We start from the raw sequence: 20,324 nt of genomic DNA on the forward strand, positions 1-20,324 counted from the left end.
CACCCTGATCCAGGTCCTGATCACCTCACTCCAAGACAACTGCAATAACCTGTGGTTGGTCTTCCTCAGAGAGACCTCTACTTCTCAAGTCTCTCAATCCAGTCAGTTATCAAATGGATCTTCCCAAAGTGTGAGTCTGACCATGCTAGATCAACTCCAGTGACTGACTACCTATTATCTTTAGGATCAAACATAAAATCCTCTCTTTGGTTTTTTTTCTTTCTAACCCTTACCTTCCATGTTAGACTCAATACTGGGTATCAGTTCTAAGGAAGAAGAGTAAGGGCTAGACAATAGAGGTTAAGTGTCTTGCCCAGGGTCAAATAGCTAGAAGTGTCCGAGGCCTTATTTGAATCCCAAGGCCTCCCATCTCTAGGCCTGGCTCTCAATCCAGAGCCACCTAGTTGCTCCCCTCTGTTTGGCATTTAAAGCCCTCCATAACTTGGCCCCTTCCTATCTTTCCAATCTTTCTACACCTTATTCCCCAACAAAGTACTGTCATCCAATGCCTATGGCTCCTTTGCTATTATGGGAACAAGACATTCCTTTCCTCACTGCAGACATTTTCACACTTACTCTTCTCCAGGTCTGAAATTCTCTTCCTCCTCATATCTACCTCCTAGTTTTTCCTGGCTTCCTTGAAGTCTTATCTAAATTGCAGTCTTCTCCAAGCAGTCTCTTCCAATCCCCTTATTGCCAGTGTCTAATTGATGCTATATCTTATTTAAACATAATGGTTTGCATGTTGTTGTTTGAATTAGACAGTGAGGTCCTGGAGAGCAGTGATTGGCTTTTGCTTTTATATCCCCAGTACTTAGTACTTAGGCTCATAGTAGCACTCAAATAAAAGGCAACCAGCTGACTGATTTCCTAAAACACTAGGCTCTATTCCTAGCTATGGGTTCCTGAGTAAGTCACTTAACCCCAATTGCATAATCCTTACTACTTTTCTGTATTAAAACCAAAACTTAATATCAGTTCTAAGATGGAAGATAAAGATTAAAAAAAAAAGAAAACTATGACTCTAGAACGATCCTTTCAGTCCTTTCTTAGATATGACAATAAGAACTGTATTCATGATTCCAGGTGGAGATAAGCACGTGATTTTTACAGGCCACTCACTCAATCAATAAGCATTTACAAAGTGTCTGCAATATACCACACCAGGGGCAGTTTGTTTCTAATACCTCTAAGTTTGACAGGCAATGTAGCCTAGTAATTACCACTCTGTACTAAGAATCAGGAGAACATGGGTTCAAATCCCACCTCCAAAATTGTGACTGTGTGTGTGACCCTGGACAAAGTCATTGACTATGTCAAAGGTTTAAACCACTTTCTAAAACTGAAAGGTTTTCCCCCCACATTGATGAATGGATATATTATAACCTTCAACATATATCCCATTCTATGTTGGAAGGGATGAGACAAAGTTGGGACATTAATGCATTGCTGGTAGAGTTGCGAATTGATCCAACCATTCTGGAGGGCAATTTGGAACTATGCCCAAAGGGTGCTAAAGGACTATCTGTCCTTTGATCCAGCCATAGCACTGCTGGGTTTGTATCCCAAAGAGATAATAAGGAAAAAAAAAACTTGTACATGAATATTCATAGCTGCACTCTTTGTGGTGGCCAAAAATTGGAAAATGAGGGGATGCCCTTCAATTGGAGAATGGCTGAACAAATTATGGTATATGTTGGTGATGGAATACTATTGTGCTCAAAGGAATAATAAAGTGGAGGAATTCCATAGGGATTGCAACGACCTCCAGGAACTGATGCAGAGTGAAAGGAGCAGAACCAGGAGAACATTGTACACAGAGACTGATACACTGTGGTACAATCCAATGTAATGGACTTCTCCATTAGTAGCAATGCAGTGACCCTGAACAATTCTGAGGGACTTATGAGAAAGAACACTATCCACATTCAGAGGAAAAACTGTAGGAGTAGAAACACAGAAGAAAAACAACTGCTTGATCACATGGTTTGATGGGGATATGATTGGGGATATAAACTCTAAATGATCACCTTAGTGCAAATATTAATAACATGGAAATAGGTTTTGATCAAGGACACATGTAAAACCCAGTGCAATTGTGCTTTGGCTACAAGAAGGACTGGGGGTAGGGGAGGGAAAGAATATGATTCTTGTAACCAAGGAAAAATGTTCTAAATTGACTAAATAAAATTAAAAACAAAAAACAAAAAACCCATATATCCCATTCTAACTGAAATCCACACAAAACTACAATAGTTCAAAAGGAATATCTCTAGTAAATTCTTCCTGAAAACTCATGTTTTTTTCACGAGTCTTTTTTGAGTACTTTATGGAATATAATTTAACATTAAAACCAACTCAGCCTCTGGATACATGAAGATCCTTGTAAAAAGTCATTCTAATCAATACAGCAAACATCAACTAGCACACAATGGTGATTGTGATCCACTTAAGACAAATATGCTATTTTATGGAAAGCAAAATGCTCCTTAAAGCAAAAGCCAGAGGGCTCTAGAGCCTCACATGACCACTAAATATTGCTTGTGAATGATAGTAAAACTATCATCTATTCAGATTTGATGACCTTGGGACAGATCAAGTCTTAAGCTAAACTTCAAGAATGTGTTCCTGCTTTATTTTCAACTATCTGAAACCAAGACCAAAATGACAGGCCTTTAAATCTAAGAACCCTAAAATAAAGGCTTTTGTTAAACTAATCTAAGAACATGACCATTTTATCTTATTTTTTATTCTGAATTCTTAATTGGTGGCCTTTTGTGTTGCATATATCTGACCAGCCTGGAAAAGATTCTTGAGATTCTACAATAAGGTAGTAATATGAGGGTAAAACATGTTACTATTGATTTGGGGCCACATCAAAAATCAATTTTCCAAATTTTCTTCCATATCACAGCAAGGACTGTGGTTCTCTTTAGTTTCTTGTTACAAACCAAATTCAAGAATCTGTCAAGGGGCAACAAGATGGTTCAGTGGATAGAAAGCTAGGCCTAGAGACAGGAAGTGCTGGGTTCAAATTTGGCCTCAGAGGCTTCTAGTTGTGTGACTTTGGGCAAGCCATTTAACCTCAATTGCCTAGTCTTTACTGCACTTGTACCGGAGAACCAATATTGATTCGAAGACAAAAAAGTAAGGGTTTTTAAATAGTGAGAAAGTGAGAGGATGAGAGAGAGAGAGAGAGAGAGAGAGAGAGAGAGAGAGAGAGAGAGAGAGAGAGAGAGAGAGAGAGAGAGAGAGAGAGAATAAAATAAAATAGATGAAGTTCAGAATTCAAAGTCCATCACAAACATACTTACAAGCTTCTCTACAACAGCTGTATGGTTTGTTCCATTGTACCTAGTCTATAAAAAGATAAAAACATGATGGATTAAAATTGCAAAACATTTGCTTTGCCTTCAGAGATTTAGAACTAAAGAAAAACAATTACCTGTTTTCCTCCCGATAGTACCACTGGATGAACAAAATCTCCAGAAAAACTCTACAAAAAAGTTTAAGCAGAATTATCAAAAAGCCTTTAACAATTCAAGAAAACATGGTTTATCAACCTACAACAGAAACTCTTGTGGAGAGACAATTCTAACTTCAAATGTAGCATGGTAGTACTGACAAACAAAAGCATCCCATATACATATATTTTATATATAGATATATATACAAGTAAAAAAAAAAAAACTTGTCCACATCCAGAGAAAGAACTGTGGGAGCAGAAATGTAGAAGAAAAACATATGATTGATCATGTGGTTCAATGGGTATATGATTGGGGATTTTGACTTTAAATGATCACTCTATTACAAATATTAATAATATGGAAATGGGTTTTGAACAATGATACATGTATAACACAGTGGAATTGCTTATCAGTTCAGGGAGGGGGGAGGAAAATGAGGAGGGAAAAAAACATGAATCATGTAACCATGGAAAAATATTCTAAATAAATTAATTTTTAAAAACTTGTCTAGAATTCAGAAAATTATATTAAAACCTACTGGGGCTAGGGGTAGCTAAGTGTTTGCATGATATGTGTCTTCTTTCACATGACAAATATAGAAATATGTATTGTACAAGAGCACTTGTTTAACTTATACCATATTGCTTGCCACCTTAGTGGGAGAAGAAGGAAGGAAAAGATTTAGAGCCAAAAGGGATCCTTTATAGGCATCTAGTGCAACCCTTTCATTTTACAAATGAAGAAACTAAAGGCCAGAGTTCAGATTTGGCTAGATAAGTTAAGTAAGGTCAGATAAACTAATTAAGTGGCAAAGGCAGGATTTGAATTCAAATCCTCTTAAAGAAAATCCAACACACCTATCATACCATAGTCTCTTACTAATATAGGGTTAGGTAAAAAAAAAAATTATATTTTTTTCTTTAAATCTAATGGAGGGTTAGTAAGCCTGACTAGTAAACAGAAAAGCTCTTGGCTTTCATAATAAAATCTTTTGATTTATAATCCAAATTAACAGGGGACTTTCATTTTAATTCTTTTGCATCTCTTTCATTCTTTCAAATACTTTTTTATCTCACACATCCCATGATTCCGACACTATCATCTCACAAATTTAGGTATCTACTAACCCTTCCTGTTCTTTTAACTGAATGGTTTCAAATCTTCTGTGCCAGAAGCTATGCAACTGGCAGCTTCTAAGACAAAGCCCAATTTTCTATTTATTGCCCAAAGAAATTTATATATTCCTTTGTGATTGAAATTTTCCTAAGAACAGAACAAAAAAAATGTGACTCAGTGGTTTAAAAAAAGGGAGAAAACGTATTTAAAACTCTATTTTAGGGGGCAGCTGGGTATCTCAGTGATTAAAAGCCAGGCCTAGAGATGGGAGGTCCTAGGTTCAAATCTGGCCTCAGATACTTCCTAGCTGTGTGATCCTGGACAAGTCACTTAACCCCCACTGACTAGCCCTTACCACTCTTCTGCCTTGGAACCAAAACCAATACCTAGTATTGATTCTAAGACAGAAGGTAAGGGTTTAAGGAAAAAAAAAACTCTATTCTATAAAACAAGCAACACCCCTGAAGAATTTTCAATCTCAGGTCAGTAGTAATTAAACCCAATAAGCCTGATTCTGGGAGTGAAGTATCAGTTAGAAAGGAATGACCAAAGAACTAAAGATTAAGGGTTTTTTCCTGTATTTACATACAAAGAAAATAGTTCACCTCTTTTTTTTAAATGTATCTATAGGTAGCTCAGTGGATAGAAAGCCAGGCCTGGAGAAGGGAAGTCTCGGGTTCAATTCTGGCCTCAGACACTTCCTAGCTATGAGACCCTGGGTAAATCACTTAATCTCAATTGCCAAGATATGGGTTTAAATATGTAATCTCTATAGAGAGATATATGTGTATGTCTAGCACTCTCTGTGTATGTGTATATATGGATATTTTGATAGATAGATAGATAGATAGATAGATAGATAGATAGATAGATAGATATGTTATTCATTGTGAAACATCAATACATGCTTCCAACTTGCCCTTGCTGGTAAAATGCTCTAAAATAACCCAATAAAGTCCAGAACACAAACAATACAAATATAAGATTATCTCCTTCTCTTCTTACCATTCTGTTTTAAATACTACCTGTGGTTTAAAGAGTTCACTGTAGTTCTGGAACAAACTTGGTAACATTTCATAGGACCCAGGCCAACCATCTCGTTCCTCCTTAGTGCTTCCAAAATAAGCTTCTGCTTGTTCATCCTGACAAGAGAAAATAAACAAACCAAAAACAACAACAACAGATATATTTATGGCAGAAAAATTAACCTTTCATAAAAATGTCTTAAGAAAATAACAAATGCGGACTTTGGGATGAGTAAAATATTAAAGCTTACTCCATCTCAAGACATTTACATGATTTCAGATAAGTTAACTAAAAAAAATTATTATCATAACATATTTATGCAATCTGAAGAAGACATGTTTTTAATGCTTTCCAAACATCTAACAACCTTGGGAAATAGACAAAGGATTATTTTTACTCCTTTACAGATAAGATAACAAGGTCCAGAGAAGGTAAGTGACTTGCCTATGGTCACACCACAAGTCCTATTTCTAAGTAGAATTATTTCAACAAAAAGGTAAACAGTGATCAATTCAGGCTTTAAAATGGCAAGATTCTTTTCTTTACAATAACCAAGTTTTGGGACAAGTAGGTGGTACAGTGGATAGAGTACCAGGACTGGAGTCAGAAGGCCTTGGGTTCAAATCTGGCCTTACTCATTTCCTAGATATGATTCTGGGCAAGCCACGTAACCCTGTTTCCACAGTTCTTGTCCCTCAGTCTTACAGTTGGTATTAGGGCAGAAATGGTTTTCAAAAAATAAATAAATAAAAAATAACCATCAAGAATTTAAAAGCTTCAAGGTTCCACAAAGGGAACAATTATGCAGAGACTTGGAAAGTTAAGACTTCCAAGTCCAAACACAGTGAAATACCCAAACAAGAATTAGCTTGCCTTAAAATGACAAAAAGATATTTTCTTGCAGGCTGAGACCACAAAAGGATTCTAGCTATCCATAGCATTCTATTCTTCTCATCCTAAACTCAGTTCCTTCTGAACTCCTCAGGGTTCTTGCTTAAATCTCTCTCCAGCTCTGACCTCTCTCAAGTTTTAGTCCCAAATTTTCAACTGTTTAATGAACGTTAATACTCAGATATCACATTGTCATTCAAAATAATATTTATTACATATTAACTTGCACTATTATCCATGAATGATTTGTTAAAGAAACTTCAGTTCATACTCTGTCCCATTTCCCTTAAATTTCTTATAAACAGAATCTAAATTAATGAAATTTGTTTAGAAATCTATTAAAGGACATGCTATTCCAATTGAGAATCCTGGAAATTCTAACATCTATCTTTCCCTCTTCACTTCAATCCTCCCTGAAACTTTTTCTAAGTGTGACAAAACACACACATATATATCTTGATTCTCCTAAAATCCAAGAAATAATTTGAATTTATATTCTAGCTGATCAAAAGCATTTTATACAAATCTAGAAATTTAGTCACCAAAACCTAAGGATTTTATATAATAGGGCATAGCCTTGGACTTAACATCACAGGGCAGAGATCATGTCATCAGTTTCTGACAAACTGGGATGGTCAAGGAGTATTTACTATTTATAGACAAAGTCAAATCATCTTTGAGAAGAAATTTCAGGAAAAACAAATAGCAGAAGTATTCCACCAAGATTGTATGAATGAACTGGGAACAAAGATGAGGTCTAACAAGTCTATCGGGAACAGCAGTAAAAAAGACACACCTTGAAATGAGGAGGGGCATCAAAAATGGGCAAAGTGCTGGACTGGGAGTCAAGATACTTGGTCTTACTTCTGGTTCTACCAGTAAGTAGCCAATATTTCATTTTTCTCTACCTCAGATTCCTCATCTGTGAAATGAGAAGGGCTGCAGGAGGGGATCTCTCAGGTCACTGCCAGCTCTATCACTGTATAATTCTATGACCCTTACCACAAAGTTGAAGACTTCATTGTAACAGTTACAGTAACGCAAGTACCAGGTCACATTGAAACTCAAAGATGGATCACAAGGTTCTCCTTCAACTATAAAAGAAGAGATGTATGTAAGTAAAGGCAATGCCCACACAAAACTGTTCTCCTTTCAAATTGCCATAAATCCCATTGGCACTCTGAAAATATTAATGAACAGCATCGTCATTCTAGATACATGCTAAGTCAGAAAATACATGCTAAAAGAAAAAAAACAACAACAACAACAATACAGTATGGGGCAGGTAGGTGGCTCAAGGAATAGAGAGCCAGGCCTAGAAAAGGTAGATGTTGGGTTCACAATTGACTTCAGATACCTCCTAGCTGGATGACCCCAGGCAAGTCTCTTAACCTCAACTGCCTAGGCCTTACCACTCTTCTGCCTTGGAATCAATACTTACTATTGACTGTAAGACAGAAGATAAGGATTTTAAAAACAAAAGCAAAAATCACACATCTTCTTAAACCAGATATAACTGCTATTGTCCAAAAGTATGGGCTAATAGGGCAGTGCTACTATATTAGAGTGCTTTTCAATTTCTAGAGGCTGGATATTCTATTTTTCAATACCCAAAAAGCTCCCTGATCCCTGATGCCGTCACAGAATATTCAGGTGATATAGCAGACACTTAGCCATGTTTGCCAAGGCTAATTAATATTTATTATATTTACTAACCAAAATCCAAGTCATCTACTATACAGTCCAAAGTACTGAAGGAGATTCAAAAAACAAATTTTTCATCCAGATTGGGAGGTGGGCCATAAATATATAATGAATTAAATCACCATAAAAGTTCATAAGAGTAAAATCCAATTCAAGCTAACAAAAATTTATTAAGCACCCATTATATGCAAAGAAGGCACTGGGCTAGGCACTACAAAAACAAAAACCAGTCAGATAACTACATTCTATCAGAGGGATCCAGGAGGCAAAAAGACAAGTAGTCAAGACTGGATAACTAGGGGCTGCTAGGAGGCTCAGGGGATAAAGAGTCAAGCCTAGGGACTGTGGATTCTGGGTTCAAATCAGGCCTCAGACATACTTCCTCAAGGGGTAACCCGGGGCAAGTCACTTAACTCCTATTTGTCCATCCCTTACCATTCTTCTGCCTTGGAATAGATACTTAGTATTGATTCTAAGACAGTGGGTAAGGGTTTTAGAAAAATAAAAATATACATATTTTTAAAAGACCAGATAACTTGAGGAGAGAGAACAGAAACAACTGGGGTAATGAGGAAAGAGAAGAGGTGAAGAAGGCATTTATTTCAGGCAAGGGAAGCCTATTTGTTTGTAAAAGATGAGAGACAGAAAGAGCAGGCCAGTCTGTCTAGAACATGGAGCATGGGAAGAATGACATGAAAGGAGTGTGTAAGGGTAGGTTTACAACCAGACTGTGGGGCTTTAAATGCCATTCCAAGAAGTTGGGATTTTAATCAAAAGGAATAAGGGAGCCTCTGAAGATTTTTGAGAAGGGGAAGAACACTGTTAGATCTGTGGTTTAATTTTTTTTTAACTCAGGGGCAGCTCGGTGGCTCAGTAGAGTCAGGCCTGGAGAGAGGAGATCCTGGGTTCAAATCTGGCCTTAGATATTTCCTAGCTGTGTGATCCTGGACAAGTCATTTAACCCCAACTGCCTATCCCTTACCACTCTTCTGCCTTGGAACCAAAACCAATACCTAGTATTGATTCTAAGACAGAAGGTAAGGGTTTAAAAAAAATCAGCTCAACACCTACCTTCTGCAGGAGTCTTTTATATAAGCAGGAGTCTTTATATATATATATTTGTGTTGTCTCCCACATTAGAAATTAAGCTCCTTGGGGGCAGGGACCATGCTTTTGGGTTTTTTTGTATCCTGAGTATTTGGGATCTTCCACTTAGTACACAGTATTTCATAAATATTCACAGATTTTATGCGTTCAAAAAGAAAAAAAATTACTTGAGGGTTGAAGGGTCTTCATGAAAGAAAAACTAGTTAAATATTGATGACTATAGGATATGGATAGAGAGAAAAGATGCAAGGCATTCCAGGCTAACAGGGAATAGATGAGATGATCATTGCCACAAAGACAGAAAAGGCCAAAACATGGCTGCATTCTTTCATGGAACCACTCAGGGAACTCTAAGGCTTTACTAAACAATGTTTGAGAACTAGTAATCCAGAGAAATGCAGCCCCAAGTCCAGAAACTTGGACTGTGTGTGCCATTCGAGTTGTGTCACTGGCTGGGCATGGAAACCTGGCCAAGTCACTCAAGTTCTTGGTACCTTTCTCCTGGTACCTGTGAGAATAGAGATATTATCAGCCTCTCCCTGCCCCTTTACAGGTGGGGTATGGAACAAGGTAATTAAAGGAAAAAAAAACAGAAACGTTGAACTAACCCTTGGTGACAATGATCTACTATACCTTAAAGACAACCCACTCAGTGAATTGATTTACATATTATGGCTTTAGGAGAAACTTAAAAGCAACCAAATGGACTTCTATAGACCCCTTAAAAAGGTGTATGGAAATAAGACAACAAATTATGTAAGGGTAAACAAAAAGTGCTGCAGAAATGTTGTAAATATTAATTGTCCACATAAACTCTAAAAGCACAATGAAAGTAAGTAATATACAGCCTGAATAATGTTGAGATTTAATTTACATATGAAAATAATAAATGGGAAAAGGAATCTACACATGTTACAAAAGATAGGAAGGTGAAGTTAACACTTGATTACTAGCTAGGGCCTTCTGAAGAAAAATCTGCTAACTCTAAAAGTTATCAATAATCTCATTAAATGCTAACATGTCAAGAAGAGATTTATTAAAAAGACATTTTTAAGATCGCCAATCAGAAAAATTTGTTATCACTTTTTCTATTAAGTATATTCTCATCTGCTATAACCTTAATACATATTCATTATAAATCATTTCATTCATAACTCATTTAATGTACTTCTCTGAAATTACATGCTAGATAGGGTGGGCAGAAAGAAGGGGTACAGTAAAGAGGATCTGCCCTCTCTACAAAGATTCAGAGATGAATAAAACAGATTTGAAAGATGTTTTCTTTACTTTATCTCTATATGCTACTGTCAACCACCATGTTTCTTTCTAAATGCAGAGTTGGAAAACTGGATATAAGCTTTTCTTTAATGGAATGTCATAGATAATCTTAAAAAATTAAAGTAAACTCATTTATTAAAACCTCTGGGGATGCTATAATGTTATTTATAACCCTAATATGGTCTACTGTTAAATATTTTTAAACAATCCTAAAAATGTCATATGACTGTATTAGTTATTGCCTCAAAAGATGATGAATAATTATAATCCCCATTAAAAGATTTTCTCTTCAAAACACCCAGGGGATAAAATCCTTTAAAAGATTTTCTCTTTAAATTATTGGCAATGCTTCTTCAAAATACCCAGGGGATAAAATCCTTTCCTCCTTGTAGAGAGAAAGCATGTAATGCTTGCATTCAGAGCTAAATGTCAGTATAAATAAGTGTGGGCCAGGAATTAGGATCCTACAATCACATACTCAGAGCTGGAACTTAACCAATAGCTGACAGATTCACAAAGGTAAAAAGTAGTGATATATCTAGCACTCGGCACAACAAACAGACTGAATGAGGCATTAAATCAACAAATTAAAATTTTAAGTGTTGGGAAGAAGGGCAGCAAAAAAATTCTTAGGCAAGAGCTATTTGAAATCTCTCAAGTTTAGACCATAGTTTATCTACTAAATGTGTACATGCTCAGACCTTCTAACCTAGGCAAGGTGAAACAGCACAACAAACCACCTTTTCTATGCTTGAGTTTATTCATTTGAGTAATACTAAATTTGATATTTGCTCACACAGACCCAAGTTTCAGAATTTATAAAATATTTCCAGTATGCACTGAAGTTAGAATTTTTTTAATTATCAAAAGCATTTGAATATGACCATTTTTTAAATCAGAAAGCAGATAATATTTAAGGACTCACATTTCAAGAAGATAGTGGTATTGTTGAAGAGGATCTTTCCAAAACTAAAATACTTCTTCTTCTCCTGGAAAAAGAAAAGTAGAAAAATAAGGAAAGGCAGCCTGGTATGGTAGTTAGAAAAGTAGCCCTGAGGAGAGGACACCTGGGTCCAAGTCCTGTCTCTAAGACAGACTCTGTGTCACTAGAGGAGTTACCAATTTAATTTTTCAGTGCCCTAAGCAATTCTCTAAGACCATAAATTTCTGAGGTAACAATCTGCATTAGCAGAGGAAATCTGGTGCTACCTCAACCCCACCTCACCCCAGTCTCCTAGACCATTGAAATCAAGAGCTCTAGACTGGATCAGACCACTTGGTAGTGAATTTTAACTTTCCCCAAAGGAGAACATTATTGAGCAATCTAAATTTTGCAAAACCCCAAGATTAGTTTTCCTTATTAGAGGAAAGAGAAGGGGGAATACATCTATTAAACACTTACTATGAGCCAGACACTATGATAAGAACTTATAAATATTATCTCATTTTAGCCTCACAAAAACCCTGGGATGTAGGTGCTTTTATAATGCCCCTTTTACAGTTGAAGAAACTGAAATTACTTGCCCCCAGGGCCTCATGCCTGTAAGTATCTGTGGCCATTTTTTTAATTCAAGTCTTCCTGACTCAAAAAAGCTCAGGATTCTATCCATTGTGACACCAGGTGCCTACAAACAGATAGTTCTTTCCTTTTAAGGAAACTTCTGTCAATTGTGGCAGAAACATATTTTTTATTTCATATAATGGGAACTAGAAACTCTAGGAAAGACAATGGATAAACATAAAGTTGTCTAACTCTTTCCTTATATTTCATTCATTTCCTTTCTGAAGGAGTCTGACAAACTACAACTCAAATTCCAAAAACACTTGGTAAATACCTATAATGTGTTAAGCAGAGAGCTAGGAGCTGAAGAAGATTCAAAGTTTAAATGAGACATAATTCGTACCCTCACAGAGCATATCTAAAAGGGAGCTATGCATACACATCTCTAATACAAAATATGCCATATGTGAATTACTAAAGTGTAAAATGAACAGTTATATAACTTCAACTCTAGTAGGTATAAAATACTATGCACCTCAGAATCAATATGTTAAATTCCTAATTAGAGACTATAATGATCATCACCCAAAGAACATTTGGTGTACTCCTGTCAGTGAGCGCAGAAAGTAAATAATCTATCTGATTTCCAACATGATCCATTTTTTTAAACATTTGCATCCTGCACAAAAGGGGCATCCCATAGTAGTCTGTAATTTCTAAAATAAGATGATGCCTCAGAGATACCAAACTTCAGAACGAGGTGTGTCATTCTCTCCAATTCAGTCAAATCCATGCTAAGATACAGAGTCATCACAAAGCAAACTATGTTCAATGAGCTTCAATGCGGCCTGATTACACACTTCAATTCAGGACGAACACGTGAAAAGCTAAACAAACGAAACCAACCACACAGTGAGAGTCCAGTTTATTGGCGGATGCAAAGATTCTTAACCAGAAGGCCACGAAAAAGGAGGCCCTACTTCTTCTATCTCCCATCTAAACTCCCAATACTTTTAACAAGGAAATAATAACAAGATCAAGACCGGACGACTCCATTAATGAAAAATCCTCTAATAAGAAGGAAGAAGGGCGGCCCTTCCCAGTAGATGAGATAACAGTAAGGTGTTTGCGGGTCCCTCCAAGTCACGCCCTGACTTCGACTCTCCCCTTACTTTCCAGATAGGAACCTGTTTCCTACCTAGAGTGGTGCCACCGGCCTCCTCCCTCCCGCTCTCCGACGCTCCCATTACTTCTGCCCCCCCCCCCGACCATTACTCCTTTTTCTTTTGGGAAGAGAGTTTGGTTCCCGGGTCCCTGCCAGATGACACAGAGGGGACCCCAAGCATCCCAATCCATCTAACTGGCTGACTCCGCAGGCCCCGAACTGAACCCCTCCGGCCGCCGTACTATCAGCGTAGAGTAGCTACAAAAATGAATGCTCACCAAGTGTACCGGGACGTGCCACTTGGATCTCTCGGCGGTGGCTGGTTCTGGCCCCAAGCTGGGAAGAGAAAGCGGGGATGGCAACGTCCCGAGAATAAAAGTGACAGCTACCAGTCGAAGCCACGCAGCCGCCGCCATCTTCGCGGCAATGGTATGTCCACAGAGAGCGTTTCACCTTCTTCCGGTCTCCCTACCACCTTTTTCCGGTCTTGCGCTAGGGGGCGGCATTATCCGGGTACTCGCGGAGCTCGTGTTTGTTTTTGACCTGGTCATCGAACCCTTCCTCTCCCAGACACCCAGACCTTACTGCCAATTCAGGCGCGAGGCCGCGGAAGTAATGCGCAGGCGCCGTCCCCCACCCGGGCCACCTTAGAGGCATAGGATGAGAGCTGACTCACTCCTAATCTCCACACAGAATACCCCTAAAGCCAGGCTCCTGGTCCAGACTTGAGGGTTGGACGAGTTTTAACGTACTGCAGTTTTCCCTAGCTACCGTCTCCCCTTACCTTACCCTTGGCAGACATCCCAGGCTAAGAGATGATTAATAGCTCACGTTTACATAGCTTTCAAGTTTAAAAAGCGCTTCCTCACCCCCTCCCCGGGGGGTAAACTTGTCTTTAGAGGGAAGCTTTTCAAAGAAAGGCCCTGCTGGCCTTAGGATAGTAGAGAATATCGGAAAGAGCTCAGGACCATGGCTAGCCCCATGCCTTCATTTTTACTGGTGAGGAAACTGAAGCCCAGAGAGGATCATGGGATTTAAAAAACTCACCACCACCACCACCCCCTTTCCAGTATCGTATAACCCAACATCAAATGTGGGTGAACTTAGTTATTCCGTGGGACAAGAAGAACTAAAAAGTGGCCAAGCAAAGTCTGCCCTCTGGTAAGAAAAAGCACTGGTACTGTTCAAACTTCCCTTCTCTGGCATGTAGTACACAGTGCCTGGGCACACTAGTTATGTTGTTTGTCCTTCATTTTTTTTCCAGGAGGACCAATGGCGTCATGGAATGATATCTTGACTTGTTCTTTAATTAGATTTAAGTGAGGCAGAGTTGCACAAAATCATTAGCCTTGGAGAAATTCTCTTTTCCAGTGTCATTGATGTTCAGCTGCAAGACAAACATCAGGTTGATTGCTGATGGCTCTGAATGCAATGTATGACCTTGGTGTCTTCCATGTCTGACCGAGTTATAATGACTCTACTGAACCCGTATGGGCATTGGAACAGGTTGTTTTCATCTGTCTATTCCAAGTCTTTACATACTTGGATAGATACCACACTAACTAGCTGATGTTGAGTTACCTTCAAACTGGTTTAGTACACCTGCCAGGTGGTTTTACCAACATGTGGCTAAGCATGTGACAGCTTATTGCAGTCACAGGTAAGAGCTGAGTAACAGGTAGTCACTAACGGTGGATAAGCATCCCTGAATAGGACTGGGCAAGACCTCATATCATAGGTGCTTGCCCTCCTTGAACATCTTGAATACTAGGTGAGTCAGTGGATAGAACTCTGATCCTGGAGTCAAGATAAATTTGAGTTCAAATTCAGCTTCAGACACTTAGCTATGTGACCATGGGCAAAGGCACTTAACTTTTGTTTGCCATAATTCTCTGGAAAAGGAAATGGTAAACCACTCCAGTATCTTTGCCAAGAAAACTACAGACCTGACTGAACAATAATTCCAACTACAATTCATTCATACTAAAGTATAAAGGGATTAACAGTTTAACTTCTTTCCCTAACAAGAGGCACTTAATACATTTATGTTGAATGAACATCCTGGACCTGTGGTGATAACCCATCTGCTAATATTTTATCTTGTATGAGATGGAACAAGGAGCTAGGTGGTACAATGGATAGAGCACCTGGACTGGTGTCAAGAAGAACTGAATTCAGAAGAGACCTCTGATCATTTAACCCCTCTTTGCCTCAGTTCCTCTTCTTTTAAAATGGGGACACAGTAGAGAAGGAAATGGCAAACCACTCCAATATCCTCGTCAAGAAAATGGTCACCAAGGGTCTACTGAATAACAATAAATGTTTTGTCCCATCCAATATGTACAGAATGGCAATATCAGATGGAGCTTTTTATTTTTATGTAAGCCCAAATTGGTCACGCAGCTACTAAGTGCAAAAAGCTTTCCTATACATTATTTCATTTTAATCCTCACTGGAGGCCAAATAACTTTTGCCATCTTTTTTTTTAATGATGATTTCTCCAAAGTCATTGGACTAATAATAATAATAATTTTTTTTTTTTTTACTAGGGGAGAACAACTGTTCTCTTGTTGTTGACCTAATCTAGTTCTACTACTCAGATCCAAATTCACTATTGACTGATTGGTCGGCTTCCTAAACGAGGGAGGAGGGGGGTGACGAGCATCCCTTTCTATCAGGCAAGCTGAGACAAGGAGAATCCTGTTTCTCCTCCCCCCCACCCCTCCGCCTCCCAGGTGTCTCTGAAAATAAGAGTCGAGGTCTTCACCTCCTCTGCCTTCCTTACCTAAAGTCATTCAGAGGGCTCGTATTTTGACAAGACTTCTTTTTCCCAGAAGCTTATGGGAAGGTGGAGTCTGGACTGTAATTGACTAAAGACCTTTGTGTGGATTTAAACGACCCCAGCAGTAGGCAATGGAGACTGGCTCGGTGTGCCGGACTTCCGAGCGGGTCTGAGCCCGAGCCTTCGGGGTACGTAGAGTTTCAGAGCGGCCATGGAAGCGGCTGGCAGCGAAGACGCCATCAGGTAAAAGGCCCCCGGCTCCCGCTGCAGGCTTGAAGGGAGAACAGCAAGTGAGAAGGGATCGTTTCTCTAACTAATGTTCATTTTTTGAAAAGATTAGCTTACTTTAGTTCCTTACAAGAATATTTTTTTCTCGTTTATTTTTCATCACTGTAATACGAGTTGACTGTTATCCTCCACGCTTTACGATTGCCGAGGTCCAGTGAGGATGGGACGGGAATGGGGAAGGGAAGTGGAAGGGCAGGGCTAGTTCAAGGTCACCGAACCTGCCTTTGGTAGCGATGGGATTAGAAAACTGTAGAGTTCCTAAATTTCTAGGTCCTTTGCTTACCCTGTTCAACCCCATGCCCCTTTTCTAGAGTAGTTACTCCTAAAGCTCATTCCTCCGACCTGAAAATAAGATCCGGAAGGTTTTCCAACCATTGACATAAAAAGCAGCATTTGGTGAAGAGTGGTCTAGGACCGAGGGTTTCTTACTAGACCCGAAGGTAATCTTTTAGGCCAGTGCATATCCTGCACTCTTTCAGACCGTACTTTTTAAAAATTCTGGCTCTAGTACAGGACCCTTTGTAATCACTGAGAATGTGCTGACTCCAGATATTCTAAACCACACCTCTGCTCGAATCAGTTGTAATAGATAAATCAATGAGCAAATTTACGCAGGATATAATTATTTCAACCTAATACAAACTTACTTAGATACTTTTCTGCTTAGCTTTGTTTTGTTTTGAAAGTACTTTTTTATAACCTCATGGCTAAGTACATAAGACCTTAAAAATATGTGTGTGGGTGTGGGTATATATATATATATACTTTTTACTTTTGTTCCAGTTATCATTCTGATGCTCCAGAGTCCCTTAATGCAGTGGTATACCTTGACCAATAGTAAATTGCACTTAGCTCTGCTCACAGTTTTATTTCTCCTATAGAATTCACAGAGTGTAAGTCCTATGTATAGAGTTTTCCTCTCAGTTTTTTTTCAGGGAGGTATCAAGATTACTAGGCATTATCACTTGGAAATATTACATTTATGTCATTTTTTTCCTCTTGTAGCAGAATATAGTGGAGCAAGTTGGAATTATAGGATAGATTTCAAAAGGCATACTTTCCACATGTGTAATAACTAGATAAACTTAAAATATTAAATCTGACAAAGACAATAGAGTCAAATTCTTAAAACTTTTTATTATTTAGCTTTCAAGATGAAGCTGTGGATAAAAGCATATTTAAGGACTGCAACAAAATTGGTTTCTACAGGTAAGGAAAGAGAAATATGAAGCAAAACATTCTTGATAGCACTTCTTTAACATTTGGGAAAATTTAGGCCATAAAAATAAAGGTGTCCTGATAAAGTATCTCAATAATAATAGTATCTTCTTGGTTTCTTCCCTTTCTTTTTATCGAGGAGAAAATTTTATGGGGGTATCCTATTGTTAATTCATTAAGCCACTGGATTAAGCATATATGTCTCCCAATATGTCAATTTCTCAACACTAGCATGGACAGGTACCAAATATATGACCTATAAATGTCTTTAAATGTCTTTTGTGAAAATGACCACATTTTCTCAAGAATTGTAACCAAAGGAGACAAAATGTAATTCTTGGCCAATGATTCGTCAATTAATTTTAATGGCATCTGAACAGCCATGGCCAGTAAAATTATGTCATTCTGAATCTGAACATACATTTTCTCTGATAATGCTCTACTCCCTTGGCTTTTGCCAATCAAAAAGTACCTCTCTGACATCTTCTTGGTATCTGTAGACGTCAGAAGCTACTCCCAAGGAAGAATACCTATCGGGCATTACTGGATTCAGTCACCTCAGGCAAAGACAGCACCAAATTCCAGATCATCAATGAAGTGAATAAGGTGAGACCAGAATTTCCCCAGTAAAAGTGCTTGCTTCTCTAATTAATTGTGCTGCAAATAAATACAATTCCTTTTAAAGGAATTGAATCTTCCTACACTAATCTAAAAATAAACTGTTCTCTACAGTAGTCCAAAAATACATATAGGTTAAGTTAAAAGAGGGGTTGGAGAGCAATATTACATGGTAGTGTCTATTCTGGCACCACTTTATTCTGACTTTTTGCAGTGTCCCCCTGAATATGCCAAATGAGAGCAAAGTAGCAGATTCAAAGTTACCAAATCTCAACGAGCAAAAGAAGAAAAGGGTCCAGTATTTTTCTATTTCAATACTCAGTATAATGTAGAAAAATATTTTCAGTAACTTAAGTCTCAAGAGTTCTAGTTCACTAAGGTACTTTAGCTAGGGGGCAGCTGGGTAGCTCAGTGGATTGAGAACTAGGCCTAGAGGCAGGAGATTCTAGGTTCAAATCTGGCCTCAGACACTTCCTAGCTGTATGATCCTGGGCAAGTCACTTTCCCCCCTTTGCCTAGCCCTTATTGTTCTTCTGCCTTGAAACCAATGCACAGTATTGATTCTAAAATGGAAGGTAAGGGTTTAAGAAAAGTTACTTTGGCTCAGGAGACAGCACAGTTATGCTGCTAAAGTAAGAGGACAAGAATAAGTATTTGGTGTGTGGCTACTGAGGGTTGTTTTTTTTCTCTTCACCACCAGTAGTCATTCTGATGTACAAAATGTCATCTAAATCACAGTAAATAGTATGATAGAGTTGACAGAGGCCTGGGATGCATGCATTCACCACAAGCAACTTAAACTTCAGCAGATTCTAAAAGCATAATTCTAGCATCATGTATCTCTGTGATCTCACAAACTAATCTAGCTCTGAAATGTTATTCATTTTCAGCTAATGAAAATATTTTGATAAGTAATTCAACTGGATTAATTTCAGTTCAGACATTTATTTAAGTACCCACTGTGTCCAAGGTACTAGGCAATCAGAGATGAAAATGAAACTATCCCTTCCAGATCTCTTTATCAAATCCCAATTCTGGGATGGAGTCAATGAAAAGATTTTTCCCTATCACTTCAAATATGAGAACCTTAATATGACTCCCCTTATCCCAAAATATTTTTAAGAACCCCCTTATATGCCTCTGTAGTTTATAATCAGTCTCCTCAAAGCAAATCAAGTACCTGTCTCTCCCCAAAATAGATAGTTTCCTTATTTTACTTTCAGATACTGAGACTGCCCAGGACTTCATATTACAAAACAGAATTATATAATTTGAAGTTATGGAATGACACCTAGGATTTGTAGATTTCTGTAGCCAGTTTATGCTAAAGGAATAAATAGTAGGATAGATCTGGGATTCTCTTCAGAGCTTCCTCTTCCTATTTCAAATTAAGAGGCACATTCAGAATAATCTTGCCTTATTAGAAGGTTGTAGACACACACACAATCTTGGCCCGGTTAACACACGAACCACATACACACACACACACACACACATTCACCCTCTTATAAAGTTCCTTTCTTCAGTTGCCTTAGCTATCAAATACAATATTTGTCATTTACTTTTCTTTAGCACCAAATAAATAGTGACTTTCCAGTTCCCAATAGGAATTCATATCATTGCTTGATATCTTCAATATTTTTTTTTCAGAGTTCCCTAATAGTATCAAGCCATGGGCCCTGTGGAAATAAAATTGGGCCTACCATATTGAACAGTTATGAGTAGTAGTCTGGTTCTAACTCTAATGGCAACTTGGGGATTTTTGAGGTGACAATTCCCCCATTTTGGGAAGCCAGTTAGCATCACTGATTGAGAAGTGCTTCTGGCCTCACAAATGAAAGAACCTTATACCTGGTTCTCTACTCACAGACATTTGAGGGAGGGCCAGGAGCATGATGGGCTTTGAGAATTACAGGAGGTCTACAGAAAAAAGGCTTCTAAGAAGTCATCAGTCATGTCTTTCCAAACAGTTGGTCAGCAGCCTTTTCATCTCATCTTGTTTTCTCATTCCATTGTGCCCACCATCCAGAAAAAAGGGGACCTCTAGTCAAAGTAGGAGACACAAGTGCTACTTTCTATCTTAGAGGAGCCCAAAGAACATATTGAGTACTTAACAACCCATCAGAATGCTGAGATCTATAGAGCAATAATTCAAAGGAGGAA

General features: G+C 38.2%; 2 protein-coding genes across 6 annotated transcripts in view; one reads left to right on the forward strand and one right to left on the reverse strand.

Moving 5' to 3' along the window:
- TMEM87A (transmembrane protein 87A) overlaps positions 1-13,797 on the reverse strand; it is a 39,740-nt gene extending 25,943 nt beyond the window's left edge. For both annotated transcript variants that reach the window (XM_056810330.1, XM_056810328.1), the window contains exons 1-6: positions 13,534-13,797; positions 11,515-11,578; positions 7,503-7,594; positions 5,609-5,725; positions 3,446-3,496; positions 3,315-3,359 (exon numbers count right to left, since the gene is read on the reverse strand). In XM_056810330.1, coding sequence (XP_056666308.1) covers positions 3,315-3,359; positions 3,446-3,496; positions 5,609-5,725; positions 7,503-7,594; positions 11,515-11,578; positions 13,534-13,671 — 507 coding nt within the window. In that variant the 5' untranslated portion in view covers positions 13,672-13,797. The remainder of the gene's footprint in view (positions 1-3,314; positions 3,360-3,445; positions 3,497-5,608; positions 5,726-7,502; positions 7,595-11,514; positions 11,579-13,533) is intronic.
- An 88-nt stretch (positions 13,798-13,885) lies between these two features.
- GANC (glucosidase alpha, neutral C) overlaps positions 13,886-20,324 on the forward strand; it is a 76,164-nt gene continuing 69,725 nt past the window's right edge. For 2 of the 4 annotated variants that reach the window (XM_007472415.3, XM_007472416.3), the window contains exons 1-3: positions 13,886-14,416; positions 17,472-17,534; positions 18,044-18,149. In XM_007472415.3, coding sequence (XP_007472477.2) covers positions 14,283-14,416; positions 17,472-17,534; positions 18,044-18,149 — 303 coding nt within the window. In that variant the 5' untranslated portion in view covers positions 13,886-14,282. Of the gene's footprint in view, positions 14,417-15,804; positions 16,281-17,471; positions 17,535-18,043; positions 18,150-20,324 lie in introns of those variants that run through there. The other 2 variants (XM_001362707.4, XM_016427541.2) reach the window with 2 other exon arrangements.

This window comes from Monodelphis domestica, chromosome 1 (genome assembly GCF_027887165.1).
Source record: "Monodelphis domestica isolate mMonDom1 chromosome 1, mMonDom1.pri, whole genome shotgun sequence".
In the NCBI taxonomy this organism is placed as follows: domain Eukaryota; kingdom Metazoa; phylum Chordata; class Mammalia; order Didelphimorphia; family Didelphidae; genus Monodelphis; species Monodelphis domestica.